This window comes from Oreochromis aureus, linkage group 23 (genome assembly GCF_013358895.1).
Source record: "Oreochromis aureus strain Israel breed Guangdong linkage group 23, ZZ_aureus, whole genome shotgun sequence".
NCBI classification, from domain to species: Eukaryota; Metazoa; Chordata; class Actinopteri; order Cichliformes; family Cichlidae; genus Oreochromis; species Oreochromis aureus.
The window spans coordinates 41,346,727-41,370,309 of record NC_052963.1 but is presented as its reverse complement, the minus strand read 5'-3'; the positions used below and the strand labels follow the sequence as shown (position 1 = coordinate 41,370,309).

General features: G+C 39.2%; 1 protein-coding gene across 4 annotated transcripts in view; it reads left to right on the top strand.

Moving 5' to 3' along the window:
- The window catches only part of polrmt (polymerase (RNA) mitochondrial (DNA directed)), a 48,756-nt gene that overhangs the window by 19,457 nt on the left and 5,716 nt on the right, over positions 1-23,583 (top strand). For 3 of the 4 annotated variants that reach the window (XM_031749616.2, XM_039607182.1, XM_039607181.1), the window contains exons 10-18: positions 843-1,628; positions 2,050-2,172; positions 3,186-3,308; positions 4,697-4,876; positions 5,919-6,005; positions 9,306-9,419; positions 16,518-16,570; positions 21,505-21,603; positions 21,970-22,042. In XM_031749616.2, the coding sequence (XP_031605476.1) occupies positions 843-1,628; positions 2,050-2,172; positions 3,186-3,308; positions 4,697-4,876; positions 5,919-6,005; positions 9,306-9,419; positions 16,518-16,570; positions 21,505-21,603; positions 21,970-22,042 (1,638 nt within the window). Of the gene's footprint in view, positions 1-842; positions 1,629-2,049; positions 2,173-3,185; positions 3,309-4,696; positions 4,877-5,918; positions 6,006-9,305; positions 9,420-16,517; positions 16,571-21,504; positions 21,604-21,969; positions 22,043-22,403; positions 22,698-23,583 lie in introns of all 4 variants that reach the window. The other variant, XR_005610319.1, reaches the window with a different exon arrangement.

Here is a 23,583-nt window from a genome sequence, read left to right as displayed (position 1 = left end):
GTGAGGCATGTGTTGGGGGGGTGAGTACAAAGAGAGAGAGAGAGAACTGTGGATTTTTGGGACTTGAAGCACTTTGGCAGCGGGACATACCTATTGCTGAATTTCATTCGTGTGTAATTTTCTGTCTCTCTTTGTTCCATTCTACCTTCTTTTCTCTTATTCTTCCCGTCTCCCTTCTTTCCCTGTGTGGAGGTTAGCCCATCAGGGGAGCATCCTAATGATTTTACTGCGCAGCATGAAAGTCTGACTCATTCGTGCAAACCTGAGGTGTTTCTGTCAGGTTACAGTGATTTTTTTTTTTTGTCTTCTTTTCCTGTCACTACGGTAACTCTTTAACATCAAAGCCCTATTCTAGGAAAAACTATCATCCCTAATCCTCTGGCTCTGGAGCGGGGTTGGCATGTAACAAACATAATAACAGTCAAGTAAAGATGTTACACTCGTTTTTTTCAAAATTGTGGCGCTACAGTTGCCTATTTTATTGTGATTTTCAGTATTTATTTAACACCAGTAGTATGAATGGAAGCATTGATATTAATATTTATTTTTTTATCTCAGCTGTTAGTTTTTTTAAGACAAGATTTAGATTAAAATATGTTCTCATATGTCAGTTATGATTTAAACTTCTTTAAAACAGAAGTCGAAACGTGTTTCTTTTATACCTTTATTAATCAAATTTGCACTTAATGCTGACCATACCCTGTCATGATTAACCAGGCTTTAGAAATAAGCTGAGGCAGTCCCTTTCATGTCGTCGTAATTGAAACAGAAATCTCTGTTCACTGGTGCGTCTGCTCTTTTTTAGTTTGCGACTGATTTTCTTGTGATGTTTTACCCACCAGATTGGCTTCATCAAGCCCCACCCCATCCTTACTCAGATGCAGCAGGAAGCCATGGAGACCAAGTTGACTTTTGACTCCTATGTGATGCCGATGCTGTGCCCTCCAGTGCCCTGGTCATCAGTCAAGTTTGGAGCATACCTGCTCACGCCGACAAAGCTGATGCGCACAGTGGACGGGGCGACCCAACACGAAGAGTTGTTGGAGAAATGTCAAAATCTTCATGCCATCTATGACTCTCTCAACCAGTTGGGGAACTGTGCCTGGAAGATCAACAAACCTTTGCTGGACATTATTATCTCCATCTTTAATGATCGTGGAAGCGATAAGCTAGACATCCCACCTCCTTTGTCGGAAGCTCCCAAAATCCCTCACTTCAACCCACAAGATCCCACTTATACAGCTAGTGAGAAGGCCCACATGAAAAGACAGGTGATCAATGCCAAAAAGAAATGCAGCGAGATGCACAGCTTACGTATGGATGCTCTCTATAAACTGTCCATCGCCAACCACATGCGAGACGAGATCTTCTGGTTCCCTCACAACATGGACTTCAGGGGACGTACCTATCCATGTCCTCCATACTTTAATCACCTGGGAAGTGATGTCACACGGGCAGTCCTTGTGTTTGCGGAGGGGAAGCTGCTTGGTCCCAAGGGCCTGGACTGGTTAAAGATCCACTTGGTTAATCTTACAGGATTAAAGAAGAGGAGCTCACTACAGGGCCGACTTGAGTATGCCAACACTATCATGGAGGACATACTGGACTCTGCCGACAACCCTCTAAATGTTAGTACTTGCTGCTCATTCACTGTATAGTAAGACGTTCCACGTACACTCATTACAGTCATAAAAATCTTGGTAATTTTGGGTTTTTAATGAGTTATTTGAACTTGATTGTGCGGTGTGCATCTTTAATGACTTTATTAAAAAAAGAATTGAGTGTTTTGGATTTTCTCTAATCCATACAGACTCAAATATATACATACACACTCACTAATATTTGGTTATTTTCTCTTTATACTTGTTTGTACGTATATGTATTTCGTAAAAGTGGATAAAGCAGCTTTTAATTACTGAGACAATGCCAATGACACACTGGTTTAGTCTAAACATTGAATACTTTAATGTGTAAAACGTTTTTTTTGTATTCCTACGAAAGGTTTGTATGCAGTATAATCTGCTATGTGCTTGTGACTTTTTCTCTCAGGGTAGAAAGTGGTGGATGAATGCAGATGAGCCATGGCAGGCTCTGGCCTGCTGCATGGAGATAGCCAATGCTGTGAGATCTCCTGATCCAACGCAGTTCATCTCTCATTTTCCTGTTCATCAGGTACGTAACAGACTGAGAGAGTTATGCTTAATGAGTAGCATATTAGTCACATTAAAGTCCAAATAAAATGTAAAAACTTTTTGAATTTTGAACAGATTGTTAGAGTTACTCATCTTACATGTTCTTATTGTAGTTCAGGTTTATGTCTTTCAAAAAAAAGAAAGAAAAAGGTTGCATCATTCAGTGGGTCTATTTTAGATGCCAAATCAAAGTTAACAAACCAAGACCTCCTGTGCGATGTGCACCATTTCATGTCATCTGCTATAAACCTGTCAACCTTATCTTGCAAGCCAGAAACCTTTGTGACATATCCTGCACGAGGATCTGACATTTAAACCAATGCGTTTTCTCAACAAAAAAAAAGTAACAGAAAAATCATATAAACCATCGTCATTCTTAGTGACATGCTATATTTGTAGAACAGTGTATATACATTAACTGTGAAACATCCTTTTGTCAAGAATTCCCTGATTTAGACCATTAACCAAAATATGTGGCTGAGTAAAGCCATCTCATCTGCACCGCAGGCCTTTGTTAATAAGGTTCTTATAATGTTGTTATAATGTAATTTTCTAATTTTATTTTTCACTACTCAAAATGTCTCATTTTTGTTGCAAAAGAACATTTTAATCCCATTAGTGAATACAAGCTATTGTCTGTCTCAGATTAATTATACCCAACATTGCTGAAACTTGCATTAATAAAAATGCATGAAATGCAAGTAGCATTATTTTATTCCCTTGACTTCAAAGAATAAGACAAAGAAGTTGAGAAGAAGATGTTTTTTAGACAATTAGACCAAAAGTGAGTGTAATTCACAAAGTATTTAGCACTTCCTCTTTGCAGATGTGTTAAAAAGACAGTATCTCCAAGCATTTCACTTAATTGAGCGGTGAAGTTCAACTAAACTACTTTAGATAAAATTGACCCAATCAGTGCTGATCCTTGTGATTCTTTCTCTGCTGTCTGCCTCCACAGCACCGCTTTAATCTTTTTCTTCACCTCTTCTCCAGGACGGCTCCTGTAATGGTCTCCAGCACTACGCCGCTCTAGGCAGAGATGTTATTGGTGCTACATCAGTCAATCTCATGCCCTGTGATGTGCCCCAGGATGTCTACAGCGGAGTTGCACAACAGGTCCGCTCTGTTTCTTTCTTTGAACTGCACAGACTTACGGTTACACTGATTAATGATGGCACATTTCAGTTGCAAAGCATGTTGCAGATCTTCACCTGTTAGTATTCAGACTGCTCAGTGGATCCCACAGTGAGTGACAGGCTGTGGCATTGAGATTATATTTTAGTTTAGGCCTTGTCTTCAGAAGTGCTTGGTTTCTCTTGCTTTGCATGAAAGTGCAGAGAAAGTCTTGAATGGTGAAGCATGAGCCTGCGTGCTTTTAGGAGACACAGTTGGAAGATAAGTGTGATGTGCTGAGATTTCAGTACTGAAAGAATCAGAATGAACAGAGCAAAAACATCCATTTCAGAAGTCCACACACAGTAACTGTAATGTTTACCTCAGAGTATTTCATTTATTGTTAGATACCATGGTGACATTAGCTGTGATGTAAGAAGCTACATGGATAAATTAATCATGTTGGGGTTTACTGTACATTGGCTGGTTTGTGGACCTTGTCTCCAGGCACAGTTGCTAATCTTTAGGGACCCTGTTAAATTAGTGGATATCTGGACCAAGGTTTCCTATTCTAGTGACCAGTCATTGTTCATAAATTCAGATTCTTTTTAAAAAGAAAAATAATTACCAGGCAATAATTTTAAAATTGCACTTCTGCTCCTCTTCTGGTCTCCACATGGACTCTTTGCCTGCGTACAACCAAAGCCTGTTTAAACATGATTGGTCTAAAGAATTTGGACTGCAGCAAATCAAATCAAAACTCATAAAGCCTTCCCTACAGACTCTGTATTTTGTTGTTGTTGTTTTATGTTAAACAATAAGTAACACTGGCAAGAGTCACATTAAATGGTAAATGGACTCATTCTTATATAGCGCTTTTCTACTCTCCCGGAGTACTCAAAGCGCTCTATACAACATGCCACATTCACCCAATCACACCCATTCTCACAAGCACTTTCTCTATACTGAGTGCTTTTCTAACTGCATTCACACTCCGATGGATGCATCGGAGAGCAACTTGGGGTTAGTATCTTGCCCAAGGATACTTGAGGACTGGAGGAGCCAGGGATCGAACCACCAACATTCCGATCAGTAGGTGACCTGCTCTACCTCCTGAGCTACAGCCATCCCCAACTACCCCCAAACATTACTTAAGACTGCTTTACAACAAGCACTGAAAAATAGCTTTGCTGATCATTAAATGAGTTTTCTGCTTCTAGTCTCAAAGCCGTGAGGACTCACTTCTGTTATAAGGGAAAGCCGTTGGTCACATATTATATTAATGTCACATAGATTTTATCTGTATTCATTTTTGGGGAAGCTTTAAATTGTCCTCCAAAAGACCTCCTTTTAAAAAAAGTTTTCATATGTAAATTGTCTACATGTTCCAGGTGGAGGAGTTACGAGCTCGGGATGCAGAGAGTGGACTGAAGATCGCCCAGGTGCTGGAGGGCTTCATCTGCAGGAAGGTGGTTAAACAGACAGTGATGACTGTGGTGTACGGAGTCACTCGCTATGGCGGACGCCTCCAGATCGAGAAAAGACTGAAGGAGATTGACGAGTTTCCCAAGGTATAGTAATGGTGAAAGAGAGTGGCGAGTGAAAGAGTTCCTTCATACACGCTACCCTATTTTTAGCACGGTATCAGCTCAGTATAACAGAGCAGCCCCTTAACACAGGACCTCCTCTGTGTGAGGGGTTCTTCTCTCACCTTGTGTATATTCTTGCAAACGCTTTAAACTCTAAAGGTTTTGCTATTTTTAAGTAGCTTTTTTTATACTTACTCTTTTATCTTCTGCATGAGTGTAAAGGGTTTAAAGGATTTAATGCACTGCAAATAGCGGGCACGTATTGTACAATCATCACATTTGATTCTGCAGCCAAAGGTATTTCAGTCAGTTTGACCTTGACGTAAAGAGTCATACTACACTGTCTCTAAATGAGCTGCATGGAGCCAGAACCGATGCTTTTAATATTTACTTTGATCAGATTTATTTGTGATCACATTGCATGGACGTTTCAGGGAATGCAATCCAACAATAGCTATATTTGATATCCTGCGCACAGCCACTGCGTGTCTATTTTTAGTTATCTGCACTTTGATTTGGTTGGGCCTGAATTCTCCTTTGATGGACACACCCTTTCTGTTACATGACACCAAGAAAGGAAAATGGAAGAACTGAATCTTCTCACAGCGCTCCACTGTCCCATAGCTATATAATTCCTTACAACAGTTAGAGTTAATCTCATTGTCTGTGTAGATGGGATCAGCATAACTCTACTGTCTGCTGTCTACTATCTCACAGGCATTCTGCTAAATGACTTCTGGATAATGTTCCTAATTGTTTAAACAGGGAATTAGGGGGAAGTGTAATTGTGAGTGATTACAGTGGGATGGATGGTGAAAAGAGGGCAGGGCCTTCTGAAGAGATCATATCAGTGTAATGAGATGCAAAAAATTCCACACCCTGATTTGTAACACTAATTTGCATCATACATGTAGCCACCATTAAAAGCACATTTAAAAGCTAAAATGCATGTTTTTCATTTTAAAATTTAACAAATTAAACAGTTTGACCAACTATGAAAGACTCTTGTGTTGTTTTTTTACAGGAGTTTGTGTGGGATGCATCCCATTACCTGGTGCGTCAGGTGTTCAATGCCTTAAAGGAGATGTTTACAGGGACCAGAGAGATACAGGTGAGCTCATCACACGTACATTACAACTTATGCAAATGATAAAATGATCTTATCCAACAAATTATCATCAGTCTGTGGTGGCACTCGATTAGAAATATTGTTAAACACATTATTTGTCATGATTCGGCTGTGTGCCGGCAGGAATTGGACCCAAACGCAAACTCACTGGAGACTGGACTGAACTCAAAATGGCAGCTTTTATTGCTGAACACAAAAACTCTACAAAATCTAAACTGGGAAGACTCTAACAAAACACACAGGGAACTACAGGTAGAAACACACAGCATGAGGGAGAACGCGACACTGACACAGGGAAACACAGGGCTAAAATACACTGGGAAGTAACGAGGGGAATGAGACACAGAAGGGGAGCACAGCTGGGAGAAATCAGAACTGACGAGACGAGGGAGCAAAGTAGAATACACTCACAAGAGACATTGACCTTCAGAGTAAAACAGGAAGTAGCACAGACGCAAACTAGACTAGGGGAGACAGAGCAACTAAGAAACACAGAACAACAACAAAGACACAGAGGGGAGCTATTAAATACTCAGAGAACTAAAGAGAATACAAGAGAGCCAAACTAAGACACTAGACTAAAGAATAAACTGGGGAACAAAGGGAACTAAGATCATAATACAAAACTCAGAGACACAAGAAACTCAAAACACTAGGTCACTGACCCAGGACCATGACATTATTTGAGGAGATATAATGACTGTTTTTTCCCAGGGAGTGCTGCTGTCCTTTATTTTCTTTATACTCGGCACTCTGTATGTTCTTTAAAGTTTTGGAGATGAGCCCACTATTGCTATTCTGGATAGCAATATTGTATTCTCGATAAATATGCAAGTTTCACTAGAACACATCCACACATGCAGTAAATTCTGCAAATACAGCAAAAAATACAAGTATTCATTGAAAACTGCAACTAAAATAAAAGTATTCAAGCCTTTTCTCTGTGTTTATAACGAAGATACCATCTGTTATGGTTTAAAATGTTATATGCCTATAATCATTGTGTAACCTGTTAAGGGTCCGAAATTGAGGACGAGAGTAAAACAATCATGGTCCAGAAAAGGTCAATCAAACAATTGATTTTTAATGAATACACGCAGCGTGGAGAGGTGCAAACTGCAAAACAGTTGTACATCTCTGCCCAAAATACACTCTAGATTGCTTTTATAACATCGGGGTATTATGACGCCCCCTCATGCGTTTACAAGCACATTATTTGCATGTTCAAAACATTATTTGCCTCTTCTACAGACACTGATCAATCTTAAGAGATAACTGCAGAGACAGGAGTTCCCCTTTCTGGCATCCATCCAAATATGGTGGTGAGGTCCCCATGGACTTGTCCTCCTCTCTGCGTCACCTGTTGCTAGGCAGACTCAAATGCAACAAGAAGCTGAATACATTCAGGCCTTTGCTCAGCTACCATTTTACTATAACAATATACTCAGCATATAAGCTTTTAAGATTATAGATTTAACTCAACGATTTAAAGTGGTTATAACTGCACCTGTAATAAATATGTTAATATTTGATTATGATAACCCCTGTAATACAAATTATGACATAATGCCAGCAACTTCAATAAACACTTGAATAAAATGATAATTAATGCAATGATAAAGATGATGGTTATGTAAAATAATCCCTGTAATTCCACAAACCTCTATATTTTTTGTTCTTGTTTTATTTTATTTTTTCAGTGTACAGTAGGTTAATTAACAAGCTACAGGCCCACATTTCAGCATATGTGACTAATAATTAATCTGTATTTGCTGTGACATACAGACTTTTAAAGAAATTTCTGTGCTTCATATACAACTAAACACAACTCATTATAGTCTTGCAAAGATAAATCTGGAAAAGTTTTAGTTGGCACTAAATTACATTGTTTTTAAATGAGGTTTGTTTAAGTTGCTAGGTCATTACAAACCTCTAAAGCATGCTCTGCCTACTGATCTACTGCTGCAGATAGGCTCTTATTTGAATTTTATTAATAGCATGTTTACTTTACTGTTACCCTGCCAATGGCACCTATTCATCACATAGATTCCATTAATAGATTTAGGACGTGCACCTGGTAGGGGATTGTATATTATCTCTAGAGGCAGAGAGGAGTCTGCCGAACCATTATTACCACCAACCACTGTTTTTGTGTGCGTGTCCTGCGGGAAACATGCAGGGATAGCCCAGTCTGGGATGATAAATACCCTTCCTAACATACCTTGGTGCCGATGTGATGCTAGTGCCTGCGTGAGTGCGTAAGTGTGTGTATCCCCCGCTGCTTTTATAGGTCATACCCACTTGCGTTTCACAGGGAAGAGCTGAAGTATGAGAGGAAAGAGAGAGGCAGCTGTTCAATCCTTGACGCTGTTATCCCTGACCTCTCCTACGTTCTCTGTACATTTCCCATTTATCCTGTCAACACTGCCGCTCATTACCTTCAAATTGTGCTCCCACTGTTTGTCCACTGTCTGTGTCCACCTCTGTCTGTATGTTTGCCAATCAGTCAATTTTTCAAGATGTTTTTCTTGTTAATCTCTGACGTCGGTTTCTTTGCTTTTGCGGTTTCTTCATTTTGTGCTTTGATTGTAGGAGGCGAGGTGATGTTTAATGGAGCAGCTTCTGGTCAGGTTGCTAACTCCAGTTGCTAGGACATATTTATCTTTCCTACAGCTCAGTGAGTGTGCATTTGTATGTGTGGCAGAACCCTTATGGGACATTAATAGGACTTCCATTTTTGGAGACAGACTGTTCCAGACACTTATGCAAACAGTGCTGTCGGATATTCCAGAGTAAGCGACAACTTCTCACCTGTTCAGCAACAAGTCTGCAACAGTTGTTAGTAGGTGCTTAAAGTAGAGCAGCAGAAGTAGAGTGAGCAGTAAGTGCATAAATCCTTTGTTGATGCTCTAGGCAATGAAAGTGTATTTCTTTTCCTGTTGTTTCAAATGCATCATAGTGTTTTTTTACAGTTTAATTTTGTGAATGCGATAACTTGAGAACAAAGTTTCGTTGGATTTTGGGATTGATACCACAGGTGTGCCTACTTGGAGGCTGAGAGATAGCATTGGTATCTTACTTCCTGGTATAGCAAGCCCTGTCCAGCTGAACCTAAAATCTTCATCAACATCAATTTAACCTGATTTAAATTTAGTTAAACTCTTGTCAGTAACGTGTTCTAATCACTCAAACATGTCACACAGTCTACATCCTTGACTAATATTAAATATTTCCATCACTGTGTCCCCTCATGTTACCTCTGATTGAATCCATTTGTTACAGGACTGGTTGACTGAGAGCGCCAGGCTCATCTCTAAGTCGGGTCACACTGTGGAATGGGTGACACCCCTGGGGTTACCCATCATTCAACCATACCACCGCACGCGCAACCAAGTGGTAAGTCTCACCTTAAGACAAACGTGGAAGCTCTTTAATCTCCTCTCTGTCTCTCACCAGTCTATTGCAGTTAGTGTCAGTTTTCTTTGTGTCTGGCATTACCTGTTATCGCCGTTGGTCTTGTATGTTAATCTGTTTCTTACTTGATGACTGTGTATCGCTTCTCTTCATTTTGACAGCTGAGCCAATTACATGCCAGTCTTCATTTCACTCTGTTTTGACAAATTCACTACCTGAACTTTATGTTGTTTTCTTGTATCTTGGCTTCTCTTTATCTAAGCTTTCGCTGCTTTCTCCATACATCTACAATTGACCTTTTCATAGCACATACTTTACACAACTTTTGACATACATGAGTTAGAGAATAAACTGTTAACTGTTCTCTGACATACCAAGCATTTATAGAAACCTTCTGTCCTATGTTGTTTGTCACATGTAAATTTGGATACATCATTGTATTTTTGCTGTGACTAATATTTCATTCATGTATACCGGTCTTTTAGATTAATTGGACTTCATGGAATTTCAAATGAACCTGGTTTGTCATTGGCTTAACACATGAGCTGAATAAGCATTTACACGTACTTATAGTACCCTGTACTATAAGTACCCTGGCTTTTAACCAGTTTTGAACAACCTGGACTTTGTTAGCACTTGTTTTGTTTGTTTGTTTGTTTGTTTAGAGAAGCAGGCCATCATAATGCTGCTGATAGAATATTGTAATTGTTGTGAGCGGACAAACTTTAATGGAGCTCCCCAGAATCACTATGGAGATCCTGACGGTATCATATACAGAGAACATATCTGTGGCTTTTATATAATCAACAACACTCACATATGTGGTGTACTTTTAGGTGTTGTGTTGTTGATTATATAAAACCACTGTGACCTCTAATATCCCTGTTTATGAATCAAGTGAAAGGTGGAGACAGACATGTAGTGTGTGCCAAGTACAATCAGAGAGCTAGCTCTGGGCTTGCCCAGCATGCAGCCTGCTCTTTTAGTATGACATCAAGCATAAGGTTAGCTTAGAAAGGGAGTGACACCTCATGAGCAGGTGCAAGAGAGCGAGGGTGACAGATGGTTTAGTCCCCTGAGGGTGCATCTCTTTCTCTCTGTTGGTGTAGTAGGACACGTTCCCCTGATTTGATCTGCTTCTTTTAGTGTCCAACAGGGACAATGGAAATGATTAGCTGTGCCTCTTTTCAAGGCCTAAATGAATGAAGAGATAACTTCATGGCTGATTGAGGTCTTAGCTTATGTTTCACAGATAGCTTTCTTCACCCCCTACAATAACTCACTAATCCAGTTGCATCACTGAGCAACAAAAATGAAACTAACTTGCAGAAAGGTCACCTTTTCTCTGCGTAGCTGGATTAAATTCAATCTCCCAGTCTCCTCTCTGCCTCTTAAATCCAAGGCCACTGTGTTTTTGAGGGTCATTAGTAATTAGACTCTAGATAGAGTGGAAAGATGAAGTATAATGCACAATGAGAAAACCAATAACTGGGGAGACAGTAGCTACAGTGGCATAACATTAGACTGGAGTGCGTGTGTGTGTGTGTGTGTGTGTGTGTGTGTGCATGCATGTGTGTACAATGCTTCATTTCTGTTGGTTTTCCCTGTGCATACGGACTTGGGATACAAATGCTGACCTTTATAATCAAGGATTTTCCATGGCTGATGGAAGGTGAGGAAATTAGAGTAGGATAGAGTAGCTGAATGAAGCATGAACATACATCAGGGAGGCAGCCTAACAGGATTGGGAGATACTAATCGGATCATAGGTCACTCTGGCTCAGATACCCTGTTTATTTTTATTCCCTCTCCCCAACACAGCTACAGTGAAATCTCACTCTCTGCGGATGGTGACACAAGGGAATCATCAGCTGGATTGGCTGGATTTGACTGGATTTCGAGTTTATAGGATGACTAAAGCTTGTGATCTAATGTCCTCTATGCAGAAAGAATCAGTTACTTTGGTTTTTGGTGGTGAATGCTGATGGGCACTGTGCATAATTTCTTTTTTTGTACAGTACTAAAGAATAAAGTACAGTGGTGGTGGCCTATAGCAATACAGAAATAGTGCACTGCTAATAAATAACTAAATGTAATGGGTTACAAACCCTCGGAGCTAATTCCTTTGAATAAAAGTTTTAACAAATCAGTCATGGATGGATTATGAGACAGTGGGCCCCGAGCACAGAGATGTAAAAGGTTCCCCGCTCCCTGATATGACAGTGAGATACATGCACATTGGTGGTCATTTATGGCTTTCTGTTTGTTTGGTTGTTTGCAAGCCTTCGCCATCTTTTGGCTCGCCTGAAGTTTTTTTTCTGTGTGCCTTTGTTGTCCTTTATCAAAGATAGATATAACTACTGATTTACTCGCCAGATTTCTATGGGCTTGGTATGTATTCTCACTTCTACCTCTCTATTCTCACTTGTCTAATAATGAAAAGATGGTAGGCTGTGTCTGTGAAGCTTGTTTTTCTTTTGGATATAAGCACGTTTTCTCAAGAGTTGAAAAACATGGGGTCTGCAGAGCCAGAATAAGTTGGCTTTTCATTCAGATTCTGGAGAACTATCTCTAAATGTCGATGTGATGCCCTCCATACCTCCTCATGCTTTGGAACTGAAGACACGCTGTTCCCAGGAGAAGTATGATGTTTCATTGAATGTGCAGAATCTTGTGGCATTTTGTGGTGAAATAATAAATGCAGTTTGAGTATCAAAGACACCCCCAAGAGGTAGGCAAGAAAAAAAAAAGTGTGTAAGAAGAAGATTTGGAAAAGGTCAGTGAAAGTGTTGCTTAGAGGGGCGGTGTGAGATTGTGAGTCTCCAGCTGTTTTCATCTGTCTTCTGGAGGAGAAGGGAGAAGGGAGAGGCCCAGGAGATACACAACAGCAGAGAAAGGTGGAGTGTTAAATGTAGGACAAAACTGGTTCCACTCCAAAAAATAAGGTGTGTGTTATAAACCATCATGTGATGAATAGGAATACCCCTCTTGGCTTATATGTAGTTATTGATGGCTTTTGTATCCATGACCATCTGCACCACAACCCTGACGTGATTTAGACTACAGGAGCTTATTCCCCACAGACACACAGCAGGACTGGCCGAGATCTCATTAATCACATCCAGGGTTTCAGTCGGGTCCTGTACACAAATCACACACGTATACATTAAAATGAAGGTTATGGCTTTTGGTAGTGACCTCATTAACAGCATGGCAGTCCATTACTCACATCGATGGTAACCTGCATTTCTTTCTCTCTCGCCACATCCATGTCACGGTTTCTCCTTTCCTTTCCTTAAACATGTTCCCTCACAAGTCCCCCTAAAGTGATGATTGATGATGTGGCAATCATTGCAGAAAGTAAAGGGATTCAGTGCACATCTGTTCCAAAAGCCTTCATTCATAACCGTGTGATTCGGTCATTCATTACTCAGCATCCTTAAACGTAGTAGAGCCACTAACTGAAACATATAAACCACGTCACCTTTCCACCAGACCCTAGAGAGCTAACCATATGACATGTTTGCTTTGCAAGGGGTAATTATAGACTCATGGAAAAAACAGCTGAATGGGGAATAGTTAAAAGAGAGATGTGCACCCCTGTGAGTCCTCAGTGCTTATTGAGAAGAGAAGCAAGCTGCATCAGATAATGGAGTTGTCCATTAACACTTGACTTGTGGTTATTTAAGTCTCCTAAGGGTGTCATAATGGCAGTGGTCATGCTGTGGTTCTTTTAGAAGTCATTTGTGCAAGCTTATTATCAAGAGCTTGGGATGCTGTGCGGTTGTGATTCAACCTTGTGTGTTAACCAGAAGTTAACTAGTAGTTCAATCCCGAGTTCCTCTGGGGCATCAAAGTACCAAATGCATCCATCAGAGAAGGGTGGGATACTTTTAGTCTTTAAAGGCTTAAAATAAAGCACTATGATAAGATAAGATGATAAGATGACTTTTATTAGTCCCACAGGTGGGACTAATGCAGATGTGTATGAATGTGGCTTGGTAGAAAAGGACTTGTTGTGTCTCACATCCTTTAAAAACATCTGCGGAAGACCAGTTCTAGTTTTTGAAAGTGAAATGTTCTCCCATTTTACTTGATAAAGGATTTTAGCTGCGTAACAGTTTAGGGCTTATTATTAGCACACTACGGGTCAGATTTACTAACATTCTGTTCTAATAAGAAACCCGCTTTTGCCTATAAAAAGCTTCTGTCAGGATTTACTAAAGAGCATCAATTTTGCAACAAGCATTTTTTGTGGCTGGTTATTTACAGCTCACAATTTACTGCAAGTTGGGGAAACAATATTTGAAAGATGAACAAGTGCATACTGGATGTAAGCCCTTTGCCTATTCACTGAGTCCTCACCATCATCCTCACCAAAGGAGAACTTATATGAATCGAACTGAACTTAACATAGCGTGAAAGGGAATGAGGAGGAGAATCCCAAAACAAGACACCTACAAGGATGTGTGTTGTTTCACAGACAGCCAGGTTACTTTTTACCACGAGGAGAGAGATCTGTACACAGACATAGACATAGAAAATTTCACTGTCTTTTCTCAGCAGTGTGCACACACACAGCAACTTTTCATGTTTCTTTTTTCTGTAATTTATCTATTGGAGCCATTATGTACTATACTGAAATGCCACTTTTAATGAGTGAATGGAAATAAGGGCGATCTGTGCATTTATGCATGTGGCATGGTAACAGTATCTTCATTAATGCACCGAGGGCTCAGGATGTGACTATGAATAATGTTTTGTGCTCTTCTACATATTGTCCAGGTCAGCTGTTACAAACAGCTTTCAGATTTATATGATGGAAAAGTTTGTAATAATGTATCTATTGTTTCGATAAACACCACACTCAGCCCCCTGCAATTTCCAACACAAGAGTTTGTCCGTAAAAGCTTATTGATTGTCCTTCAGCTGCTTCTCATTCATCTGAGTTTTCAGAGAGAAATACATGTAGAATACCTACATTTACTTTTTATTATTTTAATTATTAGGCTATTCTTTCCCTAATCAGGTCTGCTTATTTTTGACTCACTAATTTGTAATGCTCTTGATGGAATTCTGATGGTTGTTGAAATTAACTGACCGCGTCCTTGTTTATAAATTAGCATATTTGAGCCACAGAACTTTCCACTCTCATTGGGGCGCTTTTTTGAAAATGCAGCATCATGCTAATTTTCCATATTACAGTGTTCAATGTTTCATTGTCCAGGTACTCCAGTTTTTGTATCTGAACCCTTACTTCATGCCACGGTGTTGTGGTAAGTGTAGAATCTGGTTTAGCATAGTGTTGGTGACAAAAGCAAGGCCTTGCTTGAAAAAGACACACAGATCATAGCTTTTATGCTCAAGGAACTCTAGATATTATTATTATTATATAAAACTCATGTCTTGAAATGGTATTTTTACACCCAGTTTATACTAGCCTGATGCCAGTTAACGTAATTAGTTGTAACTGATGTGCAGATCAGTGGAGTCACATTTTACACAGTGTGTTTCAACCACTTTGAAAAAGTTATCTTATGAAGAGTAAAACGGATGAAATGAATGACCCAATCCAGAAACACATTTTGACAAAACAGATTTTACAGTGAGTCAAAAACAGCCGGTGACTGATAGAAGCATCCATCTAATGGACACCTAAGCCATCCAAACTGAAAGGGTCATCACTCAGCCATCATGCTGCTCAACATGGATTTGATGATTATTATTTGCCTGTTTGTGATGCAGTCCCATGTGTTGACCTAAAAAGCAAGGAAATGGATGCAAATTTGTTTTAATGAGAGCTCATTAATTATTGGGAACAAACAAACAAACTCAAACACGTTTTCCATTCAATCATAATGCTGTGAGTTCAACTTGTTCTGAACAGTGAAAATGATATGCGATGACATTAAAAGCACTTGGATTACTCTTAGTACAGATAAATGTGTTTCACTCTGAAGGTAATAAATGGCATCAACCAGCATCAACGCTCCATTCCAACAGCGAAAAGAATAAAATGTGTTTGTGCAGCATAACAGACATTAATTCGCTTTAACATTAGTTTAAGCTCAGTGCAAGGCAAGCACATTCATCAGTGTGGTTGCCTGTTCCTAGAAGTATCTCTTTCCTGATAGTACTCTTCATTCCCACCCAGGCATGGTTCCAAGGGTCAAGGAAAGACTGACCTGACATACATGTTTGGCACAGCTAAATGGATGGACTCCAATCTTACAGGCGCCAAGTCTCCTCCCTATTAGCAATAACTATGAATAAAAGCTTGAGTAATGCTGCATTTTATTTATCCTTCCTTTTAATTTGGTTCGCTAGTTATTTATTAGGGTTAAGTGGATAATAGCCATATGGAAGCCACTTCTTGGTGGCTCATAGATGAGTATTGGACTCATGATGGATATCTAAGGAGTCAAAACCTACATTACCCACAGTGTACAGTTCAATTTAATTACATTTTTTTCTACTATGGCTCTCTTTTCAATCTCTTATACAAATGGAATTCTCACTTCTAGTAGTTCCAACCCTGTGTGTGTAAGTGCATGCTAGATTCACTGGGATTAGTCCCTGTTTTTTGTTTTGTTTTTGTTGTGTTGTTGTTGTTGTTGTGTTAATCAATCTTATTGTGGGGTTGGACCACTAAAATCCTAACTGACAAATCACTGACAAAAACCACCAATATTTTAAATTTCAGAGGTATTCTTCTTGGTGGAGTATCTGTACCGCCCGACTCCATGTATTCATTGATCTAAATAAGCAGTTGATGTAAGAACTGAAACTATTCTATGTGTTATTAAACCTGTTTTGGTGGTAAATAATGACATTTTCAGCCTATAATCAGGTCAGGGTGTTGGGCGTCTACTATAAACAATTTTAGTTCAGAGAGGGATGATCATTAGAATGCCCTTTACCTTGTTTTGTTTATTTTTTTCTTAGTTTTGAAATAACTAATTAAATAACTAATAGATTTAAATGAGAGACTGATCACTACAGGATGAACATCTTGTGCAGAATTCCAATATCATTTAAGAGTTTGACTTGATGTCTCTGTCTTTTCTTTTGTCTCTCCAGCTGAAGAGTACCATGCAGCACATAAACCTCAAGATAAGCCACGACACCAAAGAGTAAGTTCTCCTGTTTCTGTCAGTTTCTCCTCTCGCGTTGTTAACTCTGACCCACAGCATATGTAAAGTGACCACTTTGCTCTGCTGTGGCACCCATTGACGTTTTCAGCTGAAAGGTCCATTATTGACCTAGAATATGGACACAATGCGGGTAATTACTTCAGGCTCTTTCTTTCTTCCTTTCTTTCTTCCTTCCTTCCTTCCTTCCTTCCTTCCTTGTTGCCTTTGACTTTTGTAGTCACAAATTTTAGAAATATACCTTCACACTACTTGACAAATCTCTTGTTAGCTTTTAGAGGTGAAGAAATGTGGAAATTAGAGCTCCCTTGAGGCAGTTAGCTTGCACTTTAAGGCACTTCAGCCACACTGGCTCCTGTAGCTGTTTTCACTAATTGGATACTCAGACTTTGAAATATCTTTGCATTTGTCATAAAGTAGAAAATGGCATCAGAGGTTTTTAGGAACCTCTTTGAAAGCATAGTTTGAAAGCGCACTGTCTGTTTCAATTATAAGTGGAACTGAGATCGAAATGAGTTGAAAAATAAGTTCAGGCCACTTTCCATAAAGCCTCATTTATAGATCTAGTAATGAAAGTCAAATAACTGGCTCAATACCTTATTAACTTGAAGAAGATGGGATTATGCAATAGGAAGAGGCTGCACAGGCTACAAAATCTGTCAGTCAAGATAAGAAAGCATTAACATGTGAGAAATGGTGAAATGTATTCCACTTATTTTTCTATAATAAGAGGCACTTTCTACAGTAGTGTGCAAAAGTTCCTAACCACACCTAATTTCTTTATATTGTTCTAAGAAAATGGGAAGCAGGTCCAGCAGTTGTTTGAAATATGTTCAGACATACATGGAAATACAGTATATAAGGCAAAAACAGAGTTTGCACAATTTGAAAATCAATATTTGGTATTAGCACCTTTATTCTCCAGCACAGCTTGAACTCCCTTACGTAAACATGTATTTTCTTCTTAAAGGTATGCTTTTACTACATTGGCTGTGTGTATATGATAGTTACCCTGCTGAAAAATCAAATGTAGCCAATCAGAAGCTTTCCAGATGGTATTGTGTGGTGGATCAGTAATCATAATTTCATCAGATTTGACAACAACCCCAACACAATTGGCTGTAAAGCTCCAAAACACAACAAGACCTGCTTAGTGTTTTACTCGATGTTGCACCTCTCTCATGCTCTCCTTTGTAAATATTGATAATGATTTGAACAAAAAAAAACAAAAAAACATTTTAGTTCATTACTCCATAAGACCTGTCGTGGTCAGTCTGACTTGAACTTAATAAAATATTCCTCTGAGAATGGTCAGGCAGTTAATGACCAAAGAAAGCCTAGAGAACTTTTGCTTGATACCACTATAAAAAAGTTACAAGTCTTTTTTTTTTCTTTTTTTTTTTTTGGAAGAAAAATGGAAAGAACCTAAAACTTTTGCATGGTACTTTACATTAAAGATTGCACGACACAGCCTGAAAAAATGCCTTTTAAAATTTACTTAAGGGTTAAATTAGACTTATACAATTGTCATACAGCAAAATAACTGTCTTCATGAGTAGAATTTCAATGTCTTCCTGATTTAACAGTTCTTAAATGTAAATTTGCTTCACTCCTTTAAAGCCAAACATTCATCTTCTGGTACTGATGAATTGACCAAGAGAGGCTGAGCTATAACATGCCAATGAATTCAACATGTTGAAAGATGAATTATCACTAAATTTCTTTTTGCCATCTACAAAACTGCAAAGAGCTAAAAATGCGTGGATAGAGAGGTTAAAGAAAAGACAGAGAGGTGAGCAGAGAACAAAAGGAGACAGAGTGAGAGACAGCGATGGAGTCTAGGAATGACAGAGTGAGAGCACTGGAGACACAGATGACAAAGACTGACAGCCATCCTCCTCAGTCTGACATCTACAGTACACCACAGATCCAGTCCTTTGAATATCAAAACAGGGCAAGGGTTAGAAGGAGTCAGAGGGAGAAAAGAGTTCAGTCTGAAACTTGAGATTTGCTGTCAGCGGAAGCAAGCTGACATTCTGAGCCAGACTGCACACAATCATTGTGATTTTCTTTGGCCTTTTGCTCCACACACACACAGAACCACACATATTTACGTGATGTACTTAAAGTAAACTGATCTAACAATATAGTTTTAAAAAGGCGCAGAAGTAAAGGAGTACTGATGGCTTTTAAAATCTCAGTTTTCTTGCTTTTTCCTCTATTCTTCTTTTTTCTTTTTATAAAAAACAGGCGTTGGTAATCCAGACCTGTGCTGTGAAATACAGTCTTTTAGATGCAAGGCCTATAAGAGTTGCTTGTTTGCTCTGTAGAAAGAGCAGTTTCACCTCAGAGAGTGTGGGTTGCTAACCCTCAGAGTACTCCCTGTCTACCTTTCCATTCTGTTAGGCTTATGGGATTTAAATCTGACATTTTTGTTTTTTGTGTATGTGTGCATGTCAGGAAAAAGAAAAAAACTATTTCTGTGCACTGATACGCAAGCGAGCTTGCAAACAAATTTCCAGGAATTTTGATTTTGCTGAGCTTGAGGCTCAAACAGCAGAACTGAAAGCACTTGGTAGTAGTCTACATTTCCAAGCCAAAAGAAAAATGGACAGACGGATAAGAAGACTGACAGAGACAGTCATGGTTTATGCCTGTGTGTTTGAATTAGCTTTGGCTCAGGCTGTCTGTGCTCTTTCTGCATTCCCATTAGAATGTTGTCGTCTGTGGCAGCCCAGAGGATTTGAATGGCACAGGCACAGGGTAATGGGAACACAGGGGATGCAGATTGGCAGGATGTTTTTTAACCACCAATTTCATCATCAGAATCACCAGCATTGCATTTATATTACTTCTGTAAACATAAACCAGACTGCGCCCCGGAGATCACATAGCACAAAATAAATATTGATGTTGAAATCCATCCACACAGCAGGGCTTTTTTTCCACAGTGTGACTTTTTATAGCTCAATTATGACTAATAATGTTAATGATGCATCCATTAACAGTAATAAATTCATGTGTGCTTTTCCTCCTACATTGATTTTTATTAGCTGGAATTAATTGTCCATAATCAAATAAAGTTTATTAGACTTCTCGGGATTATCTGACCTATAAAAAAAAAAAATATGTGGACAATTAAAGACATGTTTAAATAAAACACAGTTCTTAAGCTCCAATCTGTGCGTGTGTCTGGTGAAAAAGATAATATGACTTTTTCATTGATAAGGTTTTCTGAAGAAATAATCTCAGTAACTATAAAGTTAATGGGAGTTTAGCCTAGCGTAAAGACAACACAGCCTTCATTTTTCTGTACCGTGGCAGGTTTTTATTTATCACTCATTCAGTATGGATGTGGATAGATTGTGTCAACATGTGAACTACAGTCATGCTAGAAATAGTAACCAACTTTACAGAAGTGTAGTTCAAAATAGAGGTCCAACATTGGTCATTAGTACTAATGTAATAAAGACCAGTGAACACTGTTGGATCAGAATGTCAACTTGTTAATGGGCATTATGGCTTCCTTATCTTTCAGCCTCTGATCTAACAGTCTTCTAACAGTCCATAATGGTTAGCACAAGGTGCCATTATAATGTACAGTGACTCCCCCTACAAATCTATCAGCCATATGTGATTTCATTCTGGTAGACCTCCCCTTAATGGCTGTCTCATTGAACAGCACTGCATTACTTAAAGCACAGCTGTTATTTTTAGTCTCCATCTGACCACATGCTGGATTTTCTTCAGTGTGCCAGCTCAAAACTGTTTTAAGTGAATTTTATTTTGGGGACAAGGACAATTATTGTAGAGCAAAGACTTTGTAGTTGGGCCTGAAAAACTCCTCTGTCTTTACAGTGCGCTGCTTAAAGTGTACCGTGTCATACCATGTCATCTCCACCAAATATTCTCCCTCAAACCTCTGAATGCCCAACATTTCCCCACATATCCGCACAATGTGCACACAAGGATTAGACACATGCATATAGACTGTGCACCTTGTATTTTTATAGATAGAAGTATAAAAGACGCTGTTGTAAACAAAGTTTCAGTGTGTGTCATATTTGGTGAACTGCAGCAAGCTACATGCCTCCACATTCATACAACAGCAGGATCATTGTTGCTCTCTAAAGTGAGGAAAGTTGGTCCTTATTGATATAGTGTACATTAAATTCTTGTTTACAAGAAGCTTATACTAGTATAGAATATAGATGGCTATTACACCGACACCGACCTATATTCGACCTACATGGCTACTCATGTGCACCCATTTACTTTATCCATAGTTAAGTAGGTATGTGATAAGGCCACAGTGTATTCGTTGGCTGGGACATTTGGCACTTAATATGTCAGACAGTTAAAGATGTTACAGGAGAGCTCTGGACGGACACTCTGACCCTGTGAATGTTGGAAAAAACAAAAAGGCTTGCTCCAGGTCATGCTCCTGACTTGAGTATTGCCTCCAGACTTGGGCATAAAGGACTCTTCCACGGAAAACTCCACTTTTGTCTCTGAGCTGTAGCCAGCGACTCAGCTTACTCCACACCAGTGAAATGCTTAACATGAAGTTTTATGCAGAGTTTGGGGTCTGCACAAATTTCCCGTGTTACTTCCCAGATGTGCGCATGCAAGTGATTGGAACGTATCTTCGATGAAGCAAAGATCACATAGTTTCTGAAGTAACCTGAGGTGCACAAGGACAGGCTATTGATGGGGATAGTGGAAAGATTTAAATGTGGTTTTATTTTTACACAGACTTAAACATAAACAAAAAAAAAGATTGGTAACTGTCTCACTCTGGGAATTATGAGCACGGTTCATAATGAGGCCATTTCAAGCTTGTGTACAGGAACCATTAGAGAAAATAAATATATAAGATATTATATGTCTGCGCTTTGTTCTCTGTCTTTTCACAGGAGACCAGACACAGTTAAACAGAAGAATGCTTTTCCACCAAACTTCATTCACTCTCTGGACTCCACACACATGATGCTGACATCTCTCTACTGCTATAGGTAACGTATCAAAAGCCTGAAATTAAAGATTCTTTACGTCTTTTGTTGGTGTTACAGAATCATTTTTATAGAGTCAGATATTGGCATTCTATGTATTTACATGATCCCAATTTGGCTTTGAAAAAGTGCAGTCTCATATTAAGTCCATTCATGACCTCAAATAGGCATTCTGTTAATTCATTCCCTCTACATGACACTATAATTGGCTTTGAATGAATAACTGCTGTTGACTTGCTAGGTTTCTAATAAAGTCCTGTGCACTTACCTTTTAAAGTAACACTGTCTACTCTTTCTTTTGTCCTTTTTCTGTGATGTAATTGCTACACGTGACCTGTCATAATGCCTTTGTTTCTCGTCCTCTCTCAGTTCTGGTCTGACTTTTGTCTCAGTTCATGACTGTTTCTGGACGCATGCGCTCACTGTGGACACCATGAACAAGGTAATGTATTAAAGCAGTCAGTCTTTTGCTCCCGCCTGTGCAGTTTACTTCATTTTATCACAGCTGTTTCCAGCATGTTTTGATCATGTATATTCAGGGTTTTGTGCTCGCCTTCTTTTGCTGATTAATTAGTTTAAAAATGACACGACTGATTATGTCTTGCTTTCTTTAGCCGAAACTGAGCAGTGTTTTTGTGTTTCTGAAAGCAATGAGACCTGTGCTTCTTTTAGCATTTTTACAGCCGAAGCAGGTGATAAAAATATTTTGTGCAGCATCTATGACTAGTGCTTCAGTTTTGGGAGAACAGCTTGGTGATGCCAGTGTAACAAACTTCTTTTGTCACTGCTTTGTACATATACAGGCTGCAGGTAGCACCAGCAGACAGAGCCTGATGTGCTGAATAAATGACTGCCTGCCCCCGCCAGCTGAAACTCAGTTGTCAGGCCCAGACTGAGACACAGCATAGAATAAAATGGATCAAATTACCATAAGGCCCCAATTTTCTGTAGATGTAGCTTCAGAGCAGTCGGGGTTTTATGTCTTCACCCAGTCTCAGAGGAGTTAGAACCAATGAAGCAGTTCCCTCTCACTACATTTATTCCCTTGCATATTCTCCGTCTCATCTGTGTGAGTGTACGCCTTCCTCATTACACAGGTAATTGAACACAGTGGTAGACGGGGGGTATTAAATATCTTGGTCAACACCTAAGCACACGAAGAAGATTCTTGTTTTAATGGGAACTGATTCTTCCCTCACCTGCCAATTTCTCTGGACTGCACATCCTATTAAAAGGGCACGGATCCTATCAGTGCTGGGTGAGGGTGGGGTACACCTCTGATTCACTGAGAAATGCACCCACAGATAACAATAATTAAATGTTCAAGGAAACTGATTTAAACAACATAATTGATAAAGGTAACTCATAAAGGAAGGAAGCTTTAGTTATAGCTCTTCTGGTACATTCAGAGATTTAAACTTTAAAAAGCTGGTGTGGATTTTTTTTTTTAACAAGACGTGGGGGAGAAATAGTCCAATAGTAAAGCCGTATATGTTACTGTATATTTACAGTACTATGCAAAAGTCTTGGCCCACCCTTCATTTCTTTATATATGGTAAGGAAAATTTTTACAGCACTTAATCTGCAAACATACACGCAAATACAGTTTATAAGGCAAAAAAAGTTTTTACAGTCCTAAAAAGCTTGAAAGTCAATATTTGATATTGACTTTGATCTCTTTTGTTCTGATGATGAGTTAAACCATGAACTTTCAAATTTGGATTCATGACTCTATCAGATGTGTTGTCGCTGATTTTCAGTCCAGTTCTTGTGTAATTTGGCATACATCAGCCCTTTCTCCCCATGTCCCTTCCGTTAGAATGGCTTCTTGACAGCCACCCTTCCACTGAGATCATTTGAGATGAGCTTTCATTGAACAGTAGAGAAGATGGATAAACTGAAGGTCTAGGCCTGATCTAGGTTTAGGCCTGACACTTGTTTTGTTTTGTTTTTTGTCCTCTTTTCTACTTTCTGGTTTTCTTG